At 39.3% G+C, this 24,861-nt stretch overlaps 1 protein-coding gene across 1 annotated transcript in view; it reads right to left on the bottom strand.

The window, feature by feature from the left end:
* The window catches only part of CHAT (choline O-acetyltransferase), a 203,175-nt gene that overhangs the window by 61,568 nt on the left and 116,746 nt on the right, over positions 1-24,861 (bottom strand). The window contains exon 8 of the mRNA XM_073596902.1: positions 7,376-7,545. Coding sequence (XP_073453003.1) covers positions 7,376-7,545 — 170 coding nt within the window. The remainder of the gene's footprint in view (positions 1-7,375; positions 7,546-24,861) is intronic.

Raw genomic sequence — 24,861 nt, 5'->3', positions numbered from 1 at the left:
TGAATGAAAAAATGTGTATCCAACTTTTTTCAAAACTGTCCACCCAAAAAGGTGAATATCAATGCTCTTGCACTTTCACCAAGATGCATACATCCAATTTCTTATTGTGTACACTAATCACCACCAATTCCCATGCTGAATCCTCCACCATGTAACCAAATTGTCATATATTATGAGCGTAATCATGCAATCCACCCGGGATCCTTTATTCACTATATGGGATGTCCCCTCTTGCTCAATTAGAAAATGAAAGAAATGCCATCATTGCGCAACATGTTTATTCTTCAACATCGGCACTGAGTTTATCCAGCGGTCCATATCGATGCCTTGCAGGCCGTTCTGTGCATGGGAACCGGCGTGCGTTTCAAATCGCAAATTCAATGGTACCAAGGGCAGGAAGTGATATGTGCATTGCAATACTATGCTTCAACGTGTTTTACATGAATAATGCATCATCAGGAAGCCTTTGTATGAGCAGATTTCACATTCTGATGGGATTATAGGTGCAGCACACTACGTAGCACATTTAAATTTAATTTTAAGTTAGGATTTTTTGTGCCGGTGACACATTCTTTTAAATTTTAAGATTTCTGCCAGTCACAGGCTGTGTCACTCCCCTCCAGACTGTGTCTTAGAATAAGAGGGAGTTGAAGCCTCCGTCAATTTACATATAATATTCTGCCCCCATTGTGTTTAGCTGGTTAGTGGGCATGGATGAGGAGGGAGAGAGTGGTCTGTCATTTACCACTGTGTATACACCCACATGTGTGACTTTATAGTCACATGGGCTGCTCAGATGTGATAGGGAGGAAATGCCCAGCATAGAAACTCACTGAAAACTGAGCATGTGCAGAGCTGCCAACACTGCTCTGCAAAATGCCCAGCTCAATTAATCACTTGGACAGAAGGGGGAGATAGAGAACAGCAGGAACTAGGTTTTTTTGCAGAATACAGAAAACAAATCTCATGGTGACTGAGTATGAACAGCATATAATACAGCATTTATTGGTAGTTTTTGTAATTGTAAAGTCTTGTTTTTTTTTTCCTATTAAAAAAATAAACATGTTATACGTACCTGCTGTGTGAAGTTGGTTTTACAGAGATCCTCCTCCTCTGGGGTCCCTGGCAGGAGCTCTTGGCCCCTCCCTGGGCACTGCCCTGTTATCTACAATGTCAGCGGCCACAAATTGCTGGTAAGTGACATAGAACTGGGATATGTGCCAAATGCTCTTTTACAGCATCTATATATCTTTGTTCATAGTTATACAGTCATGTAACCACACATACAGACTGTGCCATATTACAGGTGCTGACAGAGTGTCTAAAGTGATATTAAAGTCTCGTTTTTGTTTTTTTTTTAAATATTAAACATGTTATACTTACCGGAGCCGCTGCTCCTGGCCCCTCCCTCCTGTAGAGTGCCCCCACAGCAAACAGCTTGCTATGGGGGTACCCGAGCCGAGCTGCAGTTCCGTGTATCTATTCAGACACGGTGCTGCAGCCCGGCCCCATCCTCTCTCTCTCTTGATTGGCTAACTGAGTTTGATTGACAGCAGTGGGAGCCAATGGTGCTGCTTCTGTGTCTCCGCCAATCAGAAGGGAGAGTCCCGGATGGCTGAGGGACTCGTGGACATCGCTGGATAGAGATGGGGCTCAAGTAAGTATTAGGGGGCTGCTGCACACAGAAGGCTTTTTATCTTAATGCATAGAATGTATTATGATAAAAAAAGTCTGCCTTTACAACCACTTTAAGCTGTCTGTGGATTCTGGTCAATTAGAAAGTGGTAATATTGTTCTGACAAATTGAGATCTATGGAGGTATATCAGTGCATAAAACATCAGTGGAGACAGAACAATAAGAAGACAGATTTCTAAAGCCTTTACACACTTTGCTATCTACTGTAAGGTTATTTTGGTTCCAAAAAGTACATGTACTTGTTCTTGTCTGTACTCTGAGTAAGTTCAAGGCTGCAAAATAGACTCTAATATCTGCTGGCAATAACACTATCCTAGCCACTACAGTCTGTAGTCTTCTGTTTGCAATACTGCGCATACACCACATTATCTGTGTATTGAATTTGCTTGTGGGACTACAAGGGCTGTTGCTTCTGGGATTATTCCTGCTGCTGAAATGGATGTGCTGTGATGGATTGTTTTTTTCCTGCTCTTTACAAACACCTGTTTTTTTGCATAACATGTCCACACACAAACATAACAGAATGTCCCACAAGAATCTATACATTTGTTACAATTAGACAGTAAGCAACCTTCTCTTCCTCAAGATGAAGCTGATTTGCAACAGGTAGAGGTGCTTGCTAGACTCAAACATGCAATTAATACTTTCTTGAAGCTTAAAGTTATAGAAAACATAAAGTTATTGAAGTATACAGTTTTATAAGAAACAGAGCAGAAATTACATGTTGAATAAAAATGTGCAATGCATGATTTCTGCTAATGAAACATCCAATTATACAGAGCAACTACAGTAAGTAGTGCCCTTGCAAAGCTAACATAAAACACTTGTGACAGCAATAACATGCTATCTGAAAAAATAGTCTTCTCTTCTATCATATAATAATACAGAGGAGTCTGTTCAAGAGCTAAATAGCTTAATGCCCCATACACACGGTCAGACTTTGTTCGGACATTCCAACAACAAAATCCATGGATTTTTTCCTACGGATGTTGGCTCAAACTTGTCTTGCATACACACGGTCACACAAAGTTGTCGGAAAATCCGATCGTTCTAAACGCGGTGACGTAAAACACGTACATCGGGACTATAAACGGGGCAGTGGCCAATAGCTTTCATCTCTTTATTTATTCTGAGCATGCGTGGCACTTTGTGCATTGGATTTGTGTACACACAATCGGAATTTCCGACAACGGATTTTGTTGTCAGAAAATTTTATATCCTCTCAAACTTTGTGTGTCGGAAATTCCGATGGAAAATGTGTGATGGAGCCTACACACGGTCGGAATTTCTGACAACAAGGTCCTATCACACATTTTCCGTCGGAAAATCCGACCGTGTGTATGGGGCATCACTGAGCTTAACCAACAAAGACATATCACAATTGTATGAAACTAAATCTCATTACTTAACATCCACTAGACAAGATAACCCAGTTCAACATTTTCCACACTTAGAGAGCTTACAAAAGCTCATGCAGAGGCAGAGGTTGACAAGGTACAGGTTGCCTTTGTAGAAAAGGAAGCAGAGGTGGAAGCAGAAGCTGCTCAAAAAAAGTGGCAATGGAGGCAGAAGCTGCCTGCAAGGAAGAAGTGATGGAGGCAGAAGCTGCCTGCAAGAAAGCATTGCAAAATCTAAATCTATGACCACAGAGGTAGCCTGAACATTTTTCAGAACATTTGGGATATGTGGCAGGCATGATCTGCTACTAGTTATCCATTTGATGTAGCTACTATTTGATTTTGAACAGTGGCTCTCTTAAATTTAGGTCTGACTTACTCAGGCTGCAGTGTCATATACTCTTAGGATCTGTTATGCAAAAGGGTACTACTAAATACCAAATATACAACTTTTTTGGTTAAGGTTTTCATAACTAAACCATAACTCAACAGATTAATTATACTCTAATTATATCGACTATGATGACAAAGTTCCACCTTTTTCTCTTAAACACGTTATAAAATAAGATAAAAAAGATTTTATACTTACCTGCTCTGTGCAAGGGTATTTCACTGAGCTTTCCCAAACCTTCTCTTCTGGGGTCCCCCGCTGGCGCTCTATGCTCTGCCTCTTCTCTGTGTGCCACCATAGGAAGCCGATTCCTTTGGGGGCACACGTGTGAGCTCGTTACTGAACCAGGCTGTGTGTGTCCATAGACACACACAATACAGCTCGGCTGCACCCCCCTCCTCACTCAATTTGACTGACAGTGGCAGGAGCCAATGACTCCTGCTGCTTCCACTACTCTCAACCAAGCTTGTAAAAGCAAAACTATGAAGAAAACAGGATTTTTGCACTTTGCTACTGCTTTTCTACAAAACTGAGGCATCCTGGGAGTAAGGGGGTTACACCTGGATGGCTATTGTCCAAATGCTTGTGTAGTTGGTAATATAACCCAATTATCACAGATTAACAGAATCTTATATTACATTAATTATAAGAAACAGATTCAAAAATCATGTAGGGTGGGTGAGTAAAGGTTGGGACTTCAGGCAATGGTTTTATTGTTATCTTTGCGTTTCTGGGTCAGTTATGTGCACCCCCCCATTTTTTGTATGGTTTCACAGGTACAGAAAGTGTAAGAACATTTTCCACATGTGCAGCATTAACAACTCCAGAGAAGTTCTAGCTCTTATCCACAGTTTAGGATGGAGTTGGGCTTTAATCTATTTATTTATTTGTGCATGAATGTCAACAGCCTCTGTACAGATTGGTTGTATAGTTCATTTTAGTTTTGAATAAAGAAACAAGATGGATTGGTTGGAGCATGAACTACAACATGTGCTAATTACTAATTAGCTATCATATATTGGACAGCACTCAAGAAAAGATCTAAGGGGATATATATGATTATTTTAGTAAGCTTGTGTTTGGAAACAGATGGATGGATTGTTTGTTTTTTATTTTTCAGAAATCCCTTTGGTGTGGTCCACAGTGGTCCAATGTCTGTTGTACGTATTGTATAACAAACCTGCATCTGTTTTGCACATATTTTGATTCTTGTCAGAAATCAGGCTGGGCTACAGCATTAACGCTTTGACTGCCAATGATATGTCCTACATGTTGTGTGTTTTACCTCAGTATCTTTGAGAGAGTCACTGAACGGGAGAAGCTATCCAAGGAATAGTGGTCTGATGTGCTAGCACCCTTTTTAACAAGGGATCCCCAAAATGAGTACTTTGTATTACAACCCCAAGGATTCCAAGGAGTATACTAAACTTGAAGGAGAAATCATAGGGTAGGGGTTACCATGACTGTTTGTAGTATGTGTTCACACCATGAAAAATCCATGAGGTCCTAAGTTTATGATTTTAAAAAAGTGGTTGCAACCAGAGGTGCTCATGCCTGCTCAGAAAGTCTTGTGACTGTGACATCCAAGCCTTGCCTGTTAGGTTACAGTGGTACATGCAGACCCGAGTCTGGATAAGATGCTGTCCCTTGTAAATTGACATATTGCTACTAAGGACAATCTCCACGATCTGCCTTTCAAGTTGGTAACCTCTGAAAACAGGAAAATATTACCCTCGGGTAAGATTGTTCCTTTTTATCAAATTAGTAAACAGGTTTTAAAGCCTAGTTTCACTTAAAATAACCCCCCACCCCCTAAAAAAACAAAACAAACAAACAAACATAAAATAAATAGCACAAGGGATATTACTTACCATCAAGGTGGTGTCCCTTGTGCTGCTCTGTCTTGGTTTAGCAGAAATCTTCCCCCTTCAATGCCCCCCCCCCCGCCACCATAATCATCCACTGCAGTGGTAGTTAATAGAACTGAGGGAGCTTTGACAAGTGTGCCTAACTATGCCGCCCTTTCTGCTTGCCTACTTCATTCAGAAAAGCTGGTACTACAGCTTCTACTGTATGAATAAAACAGGATCTTTAAATGGACAGGGTGGATCATCAATATGTGAAGATACTGTAGTGTTCTTTCCATTAAGATTTTTTTTTTTTTTTACATTTTTATTCTTTAAATTTTATTTTTCTTTATGGATGCCCATAGGATTGTATTTTGCTGGGTGTTTGCATACAGTTGATTTGAAATATTCCTATTTCTGCTCTGTGTTCTTTGATGACAATATTTCCTCCCAATCTAAGTCTTTGAGATCAGCCCTCAGCCTTGGCAAATTTGCTCCCAAAATTTTTATCTTTCCACTATGTGCTTGTTTTTACAGCATACATTAAATTAAATCATGTTATGGTCACTGATACCCCATTGTTCTTTCATATAAACAGTCGTAATAAGCTCTGCATTGTTTGATACTACCAGCAGAGCATAATTTATAGCTTGGGCTTTTACAAATTTCATCCTTAAATTATCTTGTAATAAATTATCTTGATAAAAAAAAAATCCGCCTTTTAGTGTTCCAGCAGTGCCATTTTATGGTAGTTAAAAGCTACCATTATTACTGCTGCTCCAGCCCTTGCAGCCTATTCTATCTGTGCGAGGAGTTGCATCTCCACCTCCTCATTAACACTGAGTGGCCTGTAACAAATGCTAATAGTTAACCTTGAAGTATGTGCACCCATATACAATGTCACCCATGATGCCTCAGCACTATCACACTCTCCATCAAGGCTCTCTTTCACACTCTTTTAGATCACTTCTCACATTGAAAAAAATACAACCACCTTTTTAATTGACCGTATATCTTTGAAAGAGAGCATAGCCAGTAATATTAATATGCTGATCATGTGAAGAACAATGCCAAGTTTCAGCAATAGTAATTAACACTTAGTTCACTTCATGCACTAAAGCTTCCAACTCTCCTATTTTGCTTGGCATACTTCTGACATTGGTGAACACACACATTTATCCATTGTTGTTGATAAGGTGTATTAGGGAACTTCCAAAACATTAAATCCCCTCTAACCTGCTTCCAGTAGCATTGAATAAGTAAAAAAAAAAAGAGCGCAAGTTTGCCTTATTACACTGTCTAATTCCAGGCCTGTTTTCTTATCAGTGGAAACTTGCCTCCTACCTATTCTTATCAGCTGAAAGAACTATTGCCCAAACCTGGAAAAAGCCATCCATCCCCTTTCAGGGGGTGAGAGATCGCATGACCGCGTTGATGCTTAATGAACAGATGTCGAGCATCCGCGGGGACACTCATGCTAAGTTCCTCAAAATTTGGGAACTGTGACTGTCCTATGCCTTTCCTACCCTCCCCCCAGCTAGCTTGGGCTGCCTGTGAGAGGCAGTCCGGATGTTCCCGAGCCCTTTCCTTTTCCCCATCTCCTGGTCCCCATCCTCCTTGTCTTCCCTTTCTTTCCTAGATTCCCCTATCCCTCCTGTAGCTCTGTACTCAGTAGGGGAGCGACCTCCCTCTCTTCAGCTTCTCCTGTCTGCCTAACTTTCTTCTGTCTTCTGCCCCTCTATCTTTGTTAGTTCAGTTCTGGCTGTACATTGCACCACCTTCTGGGTTTCGAGGGGCCTAGGGGGGTAACCCGATAGTTGTGGGGAGCCTCTTTAGACCCCTGGTTCCTGATGGTATCCTTCGCACCTGAATTTACTACTGTTGCATTTTTTCTATTTGTGTCACTTAATTTTTGCTCTTCTTATGAGCTAATACTTGTTCCAACTTCAATACCAGCCCCTGCGTGGGTGGAAATTTTGCAGATTAACCATTTGTTAAAACTGAATAAAATTATTGAAACAGAATAAGTAAAAAAAAGATTTACCTGCATAGGCTTATCATACCATCGGTTTCCACCATTTTTGTTGTAACCTCCACCATGAAGAAGTTGAAGAGCTCTGTTGGTGTCATTCAGCTCTACACCTGTTGGTGCATCTAGACACACTAGACACATACATCTTTCAATCATATCTAGAGAGTCACGGTTTGTAGAATCTGTAAAAATATAGGCAACAGTATAGAGTATTACAAATGCGTCAGCTATGATGTCAACAATTACCACAAACAATATTTGCATTTTTAGGTATATCCTTTAATGTTGTTCTTTTCTAAAGTAAAAAATGAATATTGACATATCTAATACATCTATGTACCTGAAAAACTGAAAAAGATTAAATTCAAATTCAAATGTTTACTATAAGAGTTGACTGTGCCTTGTGTGTGAAAAAAATGAATGGTGAAAAATGATATTTATAATTTCAAAAAGGTATTTGTATATGTGCAAATTACAGTTAGAGTCTATGCACAATTACAAGCCTAAGGATTTAGGCATGTGTACACCACAGTGTAGTGCATTGTGTATGTCCTAGCATGAAACTAGCATTCTTGCAGTGTTTTAATAATCAGTGAATTGGCTGCATACAGTGATGTCTCCAACCCAAATCCAAACTTCCTTGATGTGCTTCAGCACTCCAGGCTTGCGCACAAGAATAGGACTTTTGATTTTTCAAGCTCATGTTCCATAGACTTCAATGGGGTTTCGGAGTTCGGGTCCAAATTTTTGCTATGTTTTGGTGCGCACCGAACTGGGGGGGTATTCGACCCACCTCTACTGCTTAGGCACAACTGACATTTCTAAATTTTTAGCACAGTAAATATTTTATTTTTGAATTCAGTTCCACTTTAAGAACAAGTGCTCATTTAAATAAAGTGCAGTTATCCTTTTTAACCTCAAATTTACAGTGTACTGCAGATCTCTCAGTTGCCTTTAAGTTGCCTTTAAGCAAACAACAGAAGCCACAACCATGATTGCGAGGTAAGCATGCATCTGGGGATGGCAAGCCTATTTAGCTCACCAGGAGGGCATAAAAGGATAAGCCCACTTTGATTGCAATATGGAAATTGTGGATGGTCATTGCTGAATTCCTGAAAAGGTTCATTCTTAAGGCAGAAGGCATGTCAGACCACTACTTTCACAAAGAATGTAGCAGTCTTTATCTACAGCAAACTGTTAGGGCACAATGTTTTCTACTGAGCCTGAATTACAAAAATATAACATTTAAGATGTTTCAACAAGTTGACATTAGCTATTTTGCTTTAAATGGGCATTTATGATGAAGTACATTTTTTACCCATGTCCTGGCTTTCAGTAGGCGCTGGTAATGTAGCCAGGGCATCAGAGCTGCTCCCTGTCAAAGCTATGTCACCAGTACCTTCCAGGGAGAACTTGTTAATAAACTGCAAGATTCTGCAGTCTTGCAAAATCCCAGTGGGACAAGGCAGAGAAGAAACTAAGAATGAGATTCTTATGCAGATCTTGCACAGACATTATTGGCAGGCTGGTTCAGAGAACAAGAAAGAAGAAGCCAGCCCATATGATGTGTTGCTTTTTTAAATGACCATGCAGGGAGCATTGTGTGGGCAGGAGGAACCAGGGCCTCAAGACAAGAAGTTAAATAGAGGTCTCCTCTTATAAATGGTTAAATGTATTTTACCAAAGAGCTATGACTTTGGCTTGGTGGTGTATACTCAAGACAAAAAAGTTAAAAAGTTTACTCCCGCCCCCCCACCCCCTCCAAAAAAAGAAAAGTAAAGGCAGACTAGTTTTCTATGACAAGGTAGTTGTTCATATTAGCTGTTGATCTGAATTTACAGTATTCAAAAAAGAAAAATATATACTTTATATATAAAATACATTGTTCTCCCTATGATGACTAGCACGCTTTCAACTTCAACAGTCATAAATATCTTACAATAATTTCTGTAACAGTGGTGCAGGTATTCATTTACTGCTTCATCTACTGTTAGATACTTGCAGACTGGAATTTGTAGATCATTAGGCTAGTATGCTCAACAGATATAGTATTGATCAGTTAGCAAATTCACAAGACAAATATAATATTGATCAGGTAATAAATCATTGCCCTTGTTCAGTTTTGCTTTGTTTTTCAATCAATCAACAAGCTTATTATTAGCTTCAATTTGCTGTAACTAACTGTTATTAACAAATGCTTAGAATTTTGTTTTTCATATATATTATTTTTTTTAACAAATATCAAGATTTCTGTATACAAATGAAGTATTTGCAATGAGTACTGTTGAATCTGCTTGTGTGTCAGAAAAAATGTTCATGAACTAATGAGGCTCATTCAGTTTGTGAGTGAAGTTATTTTTGCTGAGACAGCGGTGGTGTATGTGGGTGTAAATAATTCTTTTGGTAGTAGGAAACTTTTATACAAATGTTGTCTGGAATGTTTGTATGCCAGAACAAAGATGTTCATGTTGTGGTAGGACACAGAATAAAGACACAGGCTTATTTATTTCACATAACATTGAACCTACTGTCAATTTCACAAATCAGCATATGCTACCATGGGACCCTTTAAAGTAATGTTCAACTTCTTCAGTATATTTGTTCTTGGTACAAGCTACTAGAACTAGTACCTTTTGGTGCAGAATGAAAAGAATATCCTAACGCTCTCTTAAGGTTTATCTCTAGGAAACACCCTTTTTTTTTTTTTGGATGGTGTGGAGAAGGGTCAAGATTTGGAACTCTTGTCAAGATTGTATTGCTGTCTGTGTCCCCCTTGGAGAGATTACCACTCTATTTGTCATGATGATAATAATCAACAAGAAACAAAGTGAGAAAAAATATAAAATTTTCAAATTTTCCCCAGATCAAAAGGTAAGGTAAAATTATCTATTGGGGACACTTGTTACAGGGAGAGCTGTCTAAGAGGGAGATTTCCTCTTACTTCCTATAGTAGCTCTGGAAAAGGAAGTAAAGGTAAATTTCACCAATAATACACTAAAATAAATTGGCAGAGGTTTTAACTATTTTCTTCATAATTCTTCATAAATGTAGGCCAATATGTGCTGCATATTTTTGATTAAAAAAATTCCAATAAGCGTATAATGATTGGTTTGTGCACAAGTTATAGTGTCTACAAACTATGTGATATTTAAAAAAATATATATATTTTTATATTTTACTAGTAATGGCGGTGATCAGCAACTTACAGTGGGATTGCGATATTGCATCAAACAGTCGGACATTAAATAAAAATATTCACTGTCACTGTACTAATAAAACTGTCTGGGAAGGTGTTAAACATCAGGGGCAATCAAAGGGTTAACTGTGTGCCTAGCTAGTGTGTTTGGGTACTGTGGGAATATTACTAGGGAAAGGCATGGATCCATGTCACTGCTTTGCAAGAACACATAGGATCCATGCTTTCCCTACTGACAGAATGGCGATCTGCCTTGTTTACATAGGAAGATTGATGTTCTGCCTTTGTGCTAGATGATTGGCGGGTAATGGGGGACATCGAGTCCACGGTACCCACAGATAAGCTCCCGATGTGTATATTGGGAGCAGGTTGCCTGCAGCGCACATGTGCGCGCAGCAGTATACCCAATGTACACAAATTAAATCTTTATTGTTTTTTCACAAATAGAGCTTTCTTTTGCTGGTATTTAATCACCACTGGGTTTTTCATTTCTTGCAAAATAAACAAAAAAAAGACAGAAAATCTTTTAAAAACATTTTTTTTCATAGTTTGTTATAAAATGTAGCAAACAGGTAATTGTTCTCCTTCACAGATGTGCACTGATGAGTCTGCACTGATGGGCACTGATGAGGAGGCACTGATGGGCATTGGTAAGCAGCACTGATAGGTGCTGTAAGAAACATCCTACATATAAATCTAAACTTCAGGCAGAAAAAAATGATTCTTTGCAGTGGGACTTTACCTGCACTGATTGGACACAGCTGATCACTTAGTAAAGAGCCGCTAATTGGCTCTTTACCTCAATCTGTGATCATGTGTCTGGAGGAAAAAAAAATATCATAACCATTTTGTTTTATTTAAAAAATAAGACAAAAACAATCTTTAAATATGTTAGTTGTAAAAAGAACAGGTCTGAACATATAGGCATTCTAATCCAATAAATAGGTGTTTGCCATGGGGAACACAGGAAAAATAAGCCATTTAAATAACTTACATAGTTACATAATTACATAGTAGGTGAGGTTGAAAAAAGACACAAGTCCATCCCTATGTGTGTGATTATATGTCAGTATTACATTGTATATCCCTGTATGTTGTTCAGGTGCTAATCTAATAGTTTCTTGAAACTATCGATGCCCCCCGCTGAAACCACCGCCTTCTTTAACTCTATGTAGACAAAGCAGATCAGTGGTGCTGGTGCATGATTTTAACACAAATTCAGATGCACCCAAGTGGCTCAACACTGATGTGGTCCAGAAACAGTTTGACAATATCAATATGAATAAAGCATCTGGACCGGATTATACTGAGTCCTCATTGTCCATTGTTTAAAAATGTTTTTGACTCTTTAATGACTGACTTGGTACCAGTGGATTGGTATTAAATAATAGTGGTAACAGTACTTAACATGATTCAAGAATTAACCCAGTAACTACAGAATTGTTATGCTTACCTTTTTTTTTCAGGAAAGATAGCTCATGGATTGGTAAAATACCATATGCAAGATTGTTTGCTAAAAAATAAAAGTGATGGATTTTGAAATAATAGAAGCTGCCGAATCAAAAAAAGGGGTGCCTATATACATATCATATTTTGGCTGTGCTACTGTGTTTGACATGGTTGCATATAGAGGGCTATTGAATAAGTATAAATAATAGGCTTAAAAAACGAAATCATTAAATGGCTATAAAAATATGCTTACAGGTTGCATGAATAATGACTGATACTTTTTGCATGTTTTCACACATCCCTGCAAGGCGTGTTTAGGGCAGCAGTCCTATGTGTGAGAAACATTCCAAAGGAGTAGACATGTGCAATTCGTTCCAAATTAGTTTTTTAACAAATTTTGTCAAATTCGTTATTTCAGAAACATCCTAATTAACGAAAACCCGTTTAGCATTTTTTTCAGAAAATTTGTGAATTCTACAATTCTAAAATTCGTAATTTCGTAAATTCGTAAATCCGAAAACCCAAAAATGCCAAAATCTGAAATAATAACTATTAATTATTTGGAATTTCCTTTCAAATCTGGCTGTTAGTGAACGTAACGAATACGAATTTATCCAAAGTTATGAATTATCCCAAATAACGAATGCCTTATCTAAACAAATGGAACGTAACACATTAATAATAATAAATAACAATAACAATAAAAATGTTTTATTATTATTATTTATTATTACTTCATTCCGTTCATTTGTTTAGATAAGGCATTCGTTATTTTGGATAATTCGTAACTTCTGATAAATTCGTATTCGTTACGTTCACTAACAGCAAAATTTGAAAGGAAATTCCAATACCTAAAATTTTTTAGTTAGTTATTATTAGTTATTTAGTTATTATTTAGAATTTTTAGATTTTGTATTCGGATTTTCTTTCTTATTTTTTCGTAGTTACAAAATTCTGAATTTTTGAATTTACAAAATTAAGAATTTTTGAATTCACTAATTTTCAAATGTTCAAATTTACGAAATTCAGAATTTCCGGATTTTGTAATTCACAAAATTACGAATTGCATTCATACCGAATGACCCAAAAAATGAAAAAAAAAAAAAACCTAATGAAATGAAAACAAAACATTTTTCAGCAGTGCACATGTCTACAAAGAAGTCCTTGACTCTTTTTAAAAATCGTGCAGCAGCAAAACACTTGGTAACTTGTTAGCATGGCGATGAAATTAAGAATTAATGGCAATGCCGTGCATCTGCTAAAAAGGTTACATAGTTACATAGTTATTCTGGTTGAAAAAAGTCCATCCAGTTTAACCAACAGAGAAAAAAAAATCCCACACACAAATTGAAAATCTCCATATACACAATCCTTTACTCACAGTTGATCCAGAGGAAGGCCAAAAAATAAAATAAAGCATGATCCAGTTTGCTCCAGCGGGGGAAAAAAAATCCTTCCGGATCTCCAGGAGGCAATGTGATATTACCTGGACCTATAAATGTTAGTATCCAGTCATATTATGTACATTTAGGAAAGAATCAAGGCCTTTTTTAAATAATCTACTGAGCTGGCCAGAACCACCTCTTGAGGAAGTCTATTCCACATTTTCACAGCCCTTAGAAGAAGCCTTTCTATATTTGGAGATTAAACCTCTTTACCTCCAGATGTAAAGAGTGGCCTCTTGTCCTCTGCGTATTTTTGTGTGTTTCTGGAAAGCTCACAGTTTTGTGTATATTCTCACACTGCACAGCCGTGAATGTAGTCTTAGTCCTAAAGTGTAGCTAAACCCAGGCCCTTTTTCCTTATTTTTTTTACCTGTTAATTCTTTTATTCTATTATTATTATTATTATTACTATAGGGACACTTCCTGTCCCTGGATGGCAACACTCACACTACTGTATTTATGGAGGGAAACATAGAAGTCATCCAAGCTGGATTTCATTTGTTTCCATACGCAAATGAAAGAGGGGTTGGGGAAAAATAAAAAAGATAAGATTGTGTTTTCTGTACAGCTCACAGAAAGTGACATAGGCACTGTATTGTTTGCAAGATCATAAAGTATTTACTTTACCTGTTAAAAAAGTTTCTAGCTGTAAAAATGAAAAATAATGCAGCCACTGCATCTAAAGACTGGTAAGATGCAATATATACCGTATTTATCGGCGTATAACACACACAGGCGTATAACACGCACATTCATTTTAAGAGGGAAGTTTCAGGGGAAAAAACTTAAATTTTAAATAAGAAACTTTGAAGCAAAATAAGGGTCAGTGCCCATCTGAAGCCTCACCATTGCCATCAATGCAGCCTGATCAATGCCCATCTGCAGCCTCACAAGTGCCATCAATGCAGCCTCATCAGTCCACATCAATGCAGCAGCCTCACCACTGCCATCAGTGCAGCCTAATCGATACCCATCTGCAGCCTAGAGGGGACAGGGAGGGGGGTGGGACAAGCGCCGACAGATTACATACAGTGAGAATCTCCTATGTTAGACATAATAGTGGTCCAATGGCGGCCCAGGAGACGGGACTTCCTATTACAGAGGCCACCAAGTAAACAGAAGTTTCTCACTGTATGTAATCTGACGGCGCTCGTCCCGCCCCCTTCCCTGTCCCCTCCGAGGCAGCTAAAATTGAAGTATTGGTGTATAATACGCACACGCTATTTGCACCCAATTTTCATGGTGAAAAAGTGAGTGTTATACGCCAATAAATACAGTGTATATATATATATATATATATATATATATATATATATATACATATACACTCAGTTTGTAAAGAATACTCAATTGCATGCAAGAAAAAAACAAAACAAAACTTATTTTTGCTTGCACGTGTTTGGATGAAGGAAGTCAGCAAACCTGGGTACAGAGAAGGACAACAAAAAAGGGCATTAAGGATCTTAGCTATAGGGAAAGATCCACAGAACTAAATGTATTCGTCCATCCAGAAAAGTAGATTAAGAAAAAATATGACCGCCTTGTTTAACCACTTCAAGACCAGACTGTTTCAGCAGTCATTGCTCAGATATCACATTTTGGATTACCCTATAAACACTGTACTAAAATAAAATTTATATCATTAGCCGGAGCTTTCTTTTGGTGGTGTTTAACCACTTCCCACCCACCCACCATCAAATGAAGGCTGAGCGGTGTGGCTCTCGTTCTGGGACATATGATGATATGGGGCGATCGCAGGCATACCGTGTTCCTGTGACAACAGTCAGTGCCCATCAGTGACACCAGTCTGTGCCCATCAGTTATGCCAATCAGTGCTACCTTTCAGTGCCCATCAGTGCCTGCCCATCAGTGCCACCTATCATTGCCCATAAGTGCTGCCTATCAGTGCTCATCAGTGCTGTATATCAGTGTGCCACCCATCAGTGCCCATCAGTTCTACATATTAATGCCTCCTCATCAGTGCCACCCCATCAGTGCCCTTCAGTGCCGCATCATCAGTGCCCATCAGTGCAGCCTCATCAGCGCACATTCGTGTAGGAGAAAAATTACTTATTTTAAAAAATTGCTAAGAGAAACTAAGAAAAACTTATTTTTTATCAAAAGTTTGGGTCTTTTTTAATTTTTTTTGCAAAAAAAACCCCCAAAAAACAGTGGTGATTAAATACCACCAAAAGAAAGCTCTATTTGTGTGAAGAAAATTATAAACATGTAATCTGGGTACAGAGTTGCATGACCAAGCATTTGTCATTCAAAATGCGACAGCACTGAAAGCTGAAAATTGGCCTGGGCAGGAAGGGAATGAAAGTGGCGAGTACTGAAGTAGTTAATCACCACTGGGTTTTTAATTTTTTGCTATATAAAGTCTTTTTACTGAAAATTTTGAAAAAATATTTTTCTAAGACTCTGTTATAATATTTTGCAAATAAATAATCTTCCTTCATACATTTAGGCCAAAATGTATTCTGCTACATTTTCTTTACACTTCCTTGCTAAAACGAACCCAAATAAGTGTACATTACTTAGTCGGTGTGAAAGTTGCAGAGTCTACAAACTATGGTATACTGTATATATTTGAAAATTGATCTCACTGCCTATTACATTTCTTAAGGGCCTAAAATGCCAGGGAAGTTAAAATAACCCCCCCCCCCCAATGATCCCTTTTGGAAAGTGAACAATCAAACTTATTAAGTAAGAGGCATGGTGAGTTGTTTTTAAGTTGTATTTTTTTACCACAATTTTTGGGAAAATTAAGAAATTACATTTTTTTTTTTCTTTTTCCACAAAGTTGTCAATTTAACAAGTTATTTCTCATGTACAGCAAATTCATACTTACAAATTACACCCCAAAAACATTCTGATATGCCTCCCGAGTATGACGATACCACATGTGTAAAACTTTTTATATAGCCTGGATGCATACAGGAGCCCCACATCCAAGGAGCACTTTCAGGCTTTCTAGGGGCATAAACTATACATATAATTTCCTGACTACTTATCACATTTTTTGGAGGTCCTGGAGCACCAGGACATTGGAAAGACCCACAAAATGACCACATTTTGGGAAACAAACACCCCAATGTATTTTCTAGGAAGCATTATGAGTCTTTTGAAAACACCCCAAGGTATTTTCTAGGAAACATTATGAGTCTTTTGAAAACATAATTTTTTGCTACATGTTTTTGGAAAATGTGGAAAGAAAACTAAAATGTATTTTCTTACACAAAATTGTCAATTAATATTTCTAACGCACAGCAAAAGATATTTCACACACAGCATGGGCATACTTAATTATGGAATTATGCCACAAAACACATTCTATTTAAAGCCTAACTACATATTATACTAACCACATAAAGGAGCCCAAAATTCAACACCATAAGGTTTTCTAGGGGCATACAGTAAATCATGCATCTAAATTCCTGAGTACCTTTCACATTTTTGAAGGCCTAGAGAGCCAGGACTGTAGAAACACTCACAAAATTACCACGTTTTGGAGAGTAAACACCCTAAGGTATTTATGAGCCATGGGTCTTTTAAAGACTTTATTTTTTGCCACAAGTTTTGGAAAATGCGGATTCCACAAAGTTGTCAATTTTATAAGATATTCACACACAACATGGACATACTTAGAATGACACCCCGAAACACATTCTGCTACTTCTCCCAAATATAGGGATACCACAAGTGTGAAACTTTTTTTTATGTCTGGACTGATTATGTACCTGACATTGCATGTTGTGTACAACAAAATAGTATCAAAAGCAATGTACAAGTGGTCAGGGAATATAACTCATTTATAGCAGTCCCTATTCCTATAAGCCAAACAAGCCTAGCTTACTTTTACTTGGCTGCCCCCAGGAATGCCATGTTCACTGGCCAGGAGGTACAGGAGGCTGAACAAAGGGTGAACAAAAGAGTTCCTGTGGTTCCAATAGAGCAGTTATCTGTATGGGGATGGCTGAGATTGGGGGATTTATACACCCCATGTGAATGAGGCCTTATGGTGACACTGGGATTGGTATGGAGGTGTTCAGGGACACTGTGACTGACTGCTTTAGTGTGGTGAGTGTGTAAGGGCTCATGTACACTTGCAGGTAGATGGTGGTAAAACCCGCAATTGGGAACACAAATGCTGCGCATTGGTAAAGTCAAGGTATCCATGAGAAACAAGTAGATAAATTGGAGGATGATGAATAAACAAATAAAACTTGCTTCCATATAAACCATGAAGACATTTATTATGTGGCCATAGATAAAGCACGCAGTCCAGATAATAGCACAGTCATGTGTGAATGACACAGTCTAATTTAAAAGGTAAATGCCCAAGTCTCATCCAGCCACAAACACTAAATGGAAGACCCAGCACTTGTCATGGAAACAGGCTCAAGGTTCACATACTAGCCGGAAGGCTTGCTAGGATCATCTGTTGGTGTCCTGCAGGGAAGGCACACTTAAGTGTGGTGTGTAGTAAAGCTAGATCCTAACAAGAAGATGGCCCCTCACAGGATGGAGACAATAATGCGGAAGGCCAAGGGAAATGACATGGGCACTCCGGCGGCCCATGACAGAGGAAGGGGCGGGACCAGGGGGGCTCTTTCTCCAATCGGATAATGTGTTTCAAAGCTCCCAGCGTCTTTGTCAAATCTAGTTTGGTGAGGGAGCAAGGAGGATAAATAGTGGTTAGTGGGTTTTTGCCCACTGTAATGTATCTCACTCTGATGACATGAGAACAGTTGTAGCACTTAGGTATCTCTATTTCTAGCTGTTTTTTGGCAATGGGATTGGGACAGAGGGTGAGGATTAGGCTGGATTCCCACTGTTTTGTATGTGTTGCCGCATTCATGGTTATGCACTTGTAGGTATAACTGAGCCCACATATTTTTCCTTTCTCTTTTACACTAAACTGCAGCACATAAATGTAAACCAGTCAAATAGGAGATAATAGTATTTCTATTTGAAAAGTATTTTTATGCAGCAAAATGCATGTGTTTTGCTGCATGAAAACAAGCAAGTGTTTATAGTCCTTCGAAGGTTAACCTTGAAGAATTTCATGCCATGTCATCTAACTGCATCCATTACCTATAATGGATAACTTCTTGTCTATGAATTTTTTATGCTGAAGCAGATGTGGCTTGCTAATATTCCTTTTTATGTTCTGCTGGCTCCACTCACACAACAATCACAGCCATGTCTTCAGAAAATGCCATGATTTTGGTTAGGCTCATTCTTTTCAGCACCACCATGATCCTCTAAGGTCTCTTTGTCATCCGGAACTAGTTCCCACATTATGCCTATAACTATATTGTCACATAACATTTACAAGCTGACAGAGTCAGACATGCAACTCCCAATTGATATTACATAGTCTAGTTGAGAAAAGACACAAATCCATCTAGCTCAACCAATAAAGCGAGGGGGGGATATTGCTAGAGAAAGCTATGGGATCAGAGCATTAAGTGGTTTTTGCCCACTGTACTGTATCTCACTCTATTTGCTAAAACCGTTATGAAATGTTTATTATTGCATGAGAATTAGAATGCCATTTCCAGCGCCTCATCCAAATTAGTCAACTGTTACAAAATCTGTTACTTTTTGATCACTTTACTTGGCAGTCTGAATGAGAGATTGTGTGTCTGATTGACTAAAAAAACAGCAAAAATAATAGTAGTTTCACAGCATTCTATAATTTTTGCTTGATGTAACGGGGGAAACTTTTAAAATTAATTACACACAACAACATGAGAATTATGTCTTGCTCAACGCCAACAAGAGACTATTGTTGTTCTACATAATTTCTTTTTAGCATGCTAGTCGTGGAGAGGTACGTTGAGAGATATTGGATTTGAATGTGCAAAAACTGCAAGAATACTTGATTATACTCAGTATGGGCTAAAATGTGTTATACAATGTTTATTTGTACATTAAGAACATGTAGAACTTTGTATCACATGTAGCTATTTCTTGCAGGAAAGTAATTGTCTATGTATCGACTGTATGTATGTAATACTATTAGCAATGTTAATCTGCATTGTTAATCTGCATTTAATTTATCTGTGAATGTAATATATTTCACAGTATATGGGTGGAATATAACTTTTTCATTCATGTAGTTGGTTTAACTTTTAGAAAAAAATAGAACAGAATTTAGCCTCTCCACCCACACACAAATATGCTTCTCCTTGCCCAGCAGCAATAGAAAGTGGTTTATTTAGTAGGTACATTTCAGACTGTGATTGATTGAGATACTGAAATCTTGTTTCCTTTTTTTTTTTTATTTATAAACAAATATGGACTAGTATGCATAGAATAGAATGCTTTATTTTGTGCAGAATGTATATTCAGAAAAAACACAAACAGCTAGAATAGTTGTGATGAGTTTCTGCATTTTTTGACTAGTTATAAACATATTGAAGATATTGGGTGTTGATTTAATAAAGAAATAGAGACTGGGGCAGGCATAATCTGGAGCAGCTGTGCATAGTATCAGCTTCTAACCTCAGCTCGTTCAAGCATTGAAAATGAAAGCTAGAGGCTGATTGGTTGTCATGCATAACTGCTCCAAATTTGGTCTGTGTTAGTCTTAAACCTCATACATGTGATCGGATTTTCCGCAGACAAAACCTCAGACTTTTGTCCGAAGGCGTGTGCCTGGATTTTGTCTTACATACAAACGGCAGGGAATTGTCGGCCAACAAACACGAAGGTACTGAAGTGGTTTTTCAGCTCTTTAGCGCCACCCGTGGTTTTTCAGCTCTTTAGCGCCACCCTTTGGGCTCCTTCTGCTAATTTTGTATTAGTAGAAGTTTGGAGAGTGTTGATTCACGCTTTTCAGTTTGGGCTTTTCAGTTCATTTCTGAATGGCCATTCATCAACCAGACATGTTGCAGAATCAGAGGAGCTAACGTGTTATTTATTATTGGCCTTGGAGTTATTGCTTTGACCCAAGTCCAGTCCAGGAACAGGAGGAAGAGAAGTTCTTGGACCAAAAATTGGTTGCTTTATTAATTGTGACCAATTATATCATATGCCATTGCTGCGGGAGCTCCAGGAGAATAATCCAGATGTTTTTCGGAATTATCTCCGGATGACGGACCCCTGCTTTCACCAACTTTTGGCATTGTTGACCCCCTATATTAAGAAGCAGGAAACATGCATGAGGCTTTTATTTTATTTTTTGGTTGAATAATAATGATTTGATTTGGTATATTTTCTATAATTTTGGATGCATAGAATGCACTTTTTGGTTAAGTTCTATTGGCAGATAGCATGTCTAATTTTATTTATTTTTTTTTTTTAATGCACAATAAAAAAACATGCGTAGAATAATACTTGGCTATTTGTTTTACTTCAAATGACAGTTTGGGAGTAGGTAGTTACATTTAAAAAAATACAATGTAAAAGTGACAAGGGACGCCAACAGCCTGCCATCACACATTTCCCGTCGGAAAATCTGATCGTGTGTACAAGCCTTCAGTCAATTCCCCTCAATGTGTCTGAACTTAAAAGAAAACTATATTTTACTGTATTTCTGTGCATATATGACAGCTCAAAAATATATAACAGAAGTGAAATCTGGCAGTCATTGAGGCCCATTAGTTTATGAGAAAAAATATGAATTGTATTCTGAAGGGGTTAGGGTTTTAAAAGCACACACAGAGCAAATATGAAGTATCCCCAATCTTGCTATTCTGTCTTGGCATTTACAATTTCATTCTTGTCCTTACCCAGTCTATAATATTGCCTGCTTAAAATATGCTTCTAGTGTGTGCGACAATGGGCAAGTTAAGCTGAACCACTAAAAAAGCAAGATGTACTAATAAAAATTAATGACATCCAGGCACTGTCAATTATTTTACAACTACCTGATTATATGTCAAATATTGGTTTAAAAAGCTACAAGAATAGTGGTAGCTGCACTTTTAAAACACTGCAAAGCACTACTGATATAACAAAGATGATGATGAGTGAACATTATGAAGCACTGTCAGTGCAAGGTAGTAGTGAAGCCACTGATCAGTTGTGCTCTAACACGCTGTAGACATCAATTGCAGGTTGATGATGAGGAATAAAAAGATTAGAAAGCACTGTGTTGAAGGTTCTAAGCAGCACCACATATACTGTATACTAAGGTCAGATAATAATGAGTAAGAAATACTCATAAACAATGTTGTAATTAGGGATGAGCTGAACACCTCCCGAACGGACCGAAAATTTGCACGAACGTTAGAACCCCATTGACGTCTATGGGACTTGAACGTTCGAAATCAAAAGTGCTCATTTTAAAGGCTAATTTGCATGGTATTGTCCTAAAAAGTGTTTGGGGACCCGGGTCCTACCCCAGGGGACAGGTATCAATAAAAAAAAACTTTTAAAAACGGCAGTTTTTTCGGGAGCAGTGATTGTAATGATGCTTAAAGTAAAAAAAAAAAAAAGTGAAATATTCCTTTAAATATTGTACCTGGGGGGTGTCTATAGTATGCCTGCAAAGTGGCGCGTGTTTCCCGTGCTTAGAACAGTCCCTGCACAAAATATAATTTTTAAAGGGAAAAAAGTCATTTAAAACTGCTTGCGGCTTTAATGTAATGTCGGGTCCTGGCAATATGGATGAAAATCAGCGAGACAAACAACATGGGTACCCCCCAGTCCATTATCAGGCCCTTTGGGTCTTGTATGGATATTAAGGGGAACCCCGCACCCAAATTAAAAAAGGAAAGGTGTGGGGCCCCCAGGCCCTATATACTCTGAACAGCAGTATACAGGCAGCGCAAACAAGACAGGGACTGTAGGTTTGTTGTTAAGTACAATCTGTTTGTAATTTTGAACTGGTACATTTTTAACGTGTTTAGCTACAGCCAAAAAATCTATAAATCTATTTTAAGCTTTTTGGAAAACATAGGGAAGGGTTATCACCCCTGTGACATTTGTTTTGCTATCTGTGCTCCTCTTCAGAAGATTTCACCTCACTTTTTGTCCCAATGACAAATGTTTTTTGAAAATTTGGGTTTTTTTTGTGAAACAAGAATTGGTGATAAAGCATCAGTGGAAAGGAGAAAAGTTTTCCCATATTAACTCTTACAGGAGAGAGTTTCCCTTCCTAGGGGTAGATTTCATCTCACTTCCTGTTGTCTCCTTCCGTTTGCAAGTAGGAGTCGTTTGTAAGTTGGATGTTTGAAAGTACGAGCCTGCCCTATAAACTCAGCAGAAATTTGGGCCTTAGGTGTTGTGGCCACAACACTGTAAGCCCTCACAGGGCCCTGCTGTGAAATATTAGATCAAGAATTGTAATTACATGCCCCTGTTGAACAGGGGCAGAAAAATTGGGCCTTAGGCACTGGTGCTGGTGCCACAACACTGGAACCCCTCACAGATACTCTAGTTGGAGCACAGGAACTAGCCCTGCTGCAAAGAATTGCATAAAAAATTGTAATTACACGCCCCTGTTAAACAGGGGCTGAAAAATTGGGCCTTAGACACTGGTGCTGGTGCCACAACACTGCAACCCCTCACAGATACTCAAGTTGTAGCGCAGGAACTAGCCCTGCTGCAAAGAATTGCATGAAAAATTGTAATTACATGCCCCTGTTAAACAGGGGCTGAAAAATTGGGCCTTAGGCACTGGTGGCGGGACTGGCGGCGCCCAGAACCAAAAATGTTCTTACAAGCTATCATCATGATCATTGAGGAGGAAGAGGATAATTACTCAGTATAACAGGATAGTCACTCAGCATCAGCATAGGCAGTCTTTGAAGGGATCTGACATTTCAAAAAAATTTATTCGGTTACATCAGTATCAGGTGCTTGGTAGCTGGTGGTGATCCAAGACTGATTCATTTTTATGAAGGTCAGTCGATCGACAGAGTGGGAAAGGTGTCTAAGTCAGATCTTGCCCCTAGGTATTCCTGCACCATGTAAAACAGACGCTGGCGATGGTTGCTGGAACCAATCATACCTTGGGGCTGTGAACTAAAAAATTATCTGAACGCACCGGTCAGACGGCCACCTTTTCCACCACTCCTTCTTTGACTGACCAAAGCCTCAGCAACATGTTGTCCAGAAACAGGAGTTTGTAACCTCCCAGTCTCTGGGAAGGTGTTGCACAGACCTTTCTGCAAGGCCTCCCGAAGATGTTTCATCCTCTGCTCCCTCTGCAACGGCAAGATAAGGTCCGCAACCTTACCCTTGTAACGTGGATCAAGGAGGGTTGTCAGCCAGTATTGTTCCTTCTCCTTGATACCACGAATACGAGGATCCTTCCGCAGGCTTTGCAGGATCAGGGAGGCCATGCAGCTTAGGTTTGCTGAGGCATTCGATCCGGAGTCCTCTGGTTCACTAAGGACGGCATGATCCGCAGCCACCTCCTCCCAGCCACGTACAAGTCCATGTGTTTCTTGGGACTGTAAATGATCCCTTAAAGACTGCTGCTGAGTGCCAGGCTCCACCTCCATACTGACACAACCCTCCTCCTCCTCTTCCTGTGTGATCGGCGGGCACGTAGGAACACTGTCTGGATAAAGGGGGCCTTGAGAGGTAAGGAAGTCCTCCTCTTCCTGCCTCTGTTCTGCCTCAAGTGCCCTGTCCATTATTCCACGCACCATGTGCTCCAACAGGTGGACAGGGGGGACAGTGTCACTGATGCATGCAATGTCACTGCTCACCATCCTCGTGGCCTCCTCAGATGGTGACAGGACAGTGCATGCATCCCTGATCATGGCCCGCTGGCGTGGGGAAAAAAAACAAGCTCCCCTGACCCTGTCCTGGTGCCATAGTCGCACAGGTACTCATTGATGGCCCTCTTCTGTGTGCAGCCGCTGCAGCATGGCCAACGTTGAGTTCCACCTGGTGGGCATGTCACAGATTAGACGGTTCTTGGGAAGGTTAAATTCCTTTTGGAGGTCTGCCAACCAAGCACTGGCATTATATGACCGGCGGAAATGCACACAGACTTTCCTGGCCTGCCTCAGGACATCCTGTAAGCCCGGGTACCTGCCCAAGAACCGCTGCACCACCAAGTTAAGGACGTGAGCCAAACAGGGCACATGGGTCATTTGTCCCTGTCGGAGGTTGGAGAGGAGGTTGGTGCCATTGTCGCAAACCACCATTCCTGCCTTAAGCTGGCGTGAAGTCAACCACCTCTGAACGTGCCCCTGCAGAGCTGACAGAACCTCTGCCCCAGTGTGGCTCCTGTCCCCCAAGCACACCAGCTCAAGCACCGCATGGCATCTTTTGGCCTGCATACTTGCGTAGCCCCTTGAACGCCTACGGAGCACCGCTGGTTCTGAGGACAAAGCACAGGAAGAGGCCATGGAGGAAGAAGAAGAGGAGGGGGTGGAGAAGAGAGGTGTGTCAGAATCATTAGTAGTGGCATCTTGGAGGCGTGGTGGCGGAAC

Source organism: Aquarana catesbeiana, linkage group LG08 (assembly GCF_042186555.1).
Source record: "Aquarana catesbeiana isolate 2022-GZ linkage group LG08, ASM4218655v1, whole genome shotgun sequence".
NCBI classification, from domain to species: Eukaryota; Metazoa; Chordata; class Amphibia; order Anura; family Ranidae; genus Aquarana; species Aquarana catesbeiana.
The sequence above is the reverse complement of the archived record's forward strand: the minus strand, read 5'-3'. Positions and strand labels throughout refer to the sequence as shown.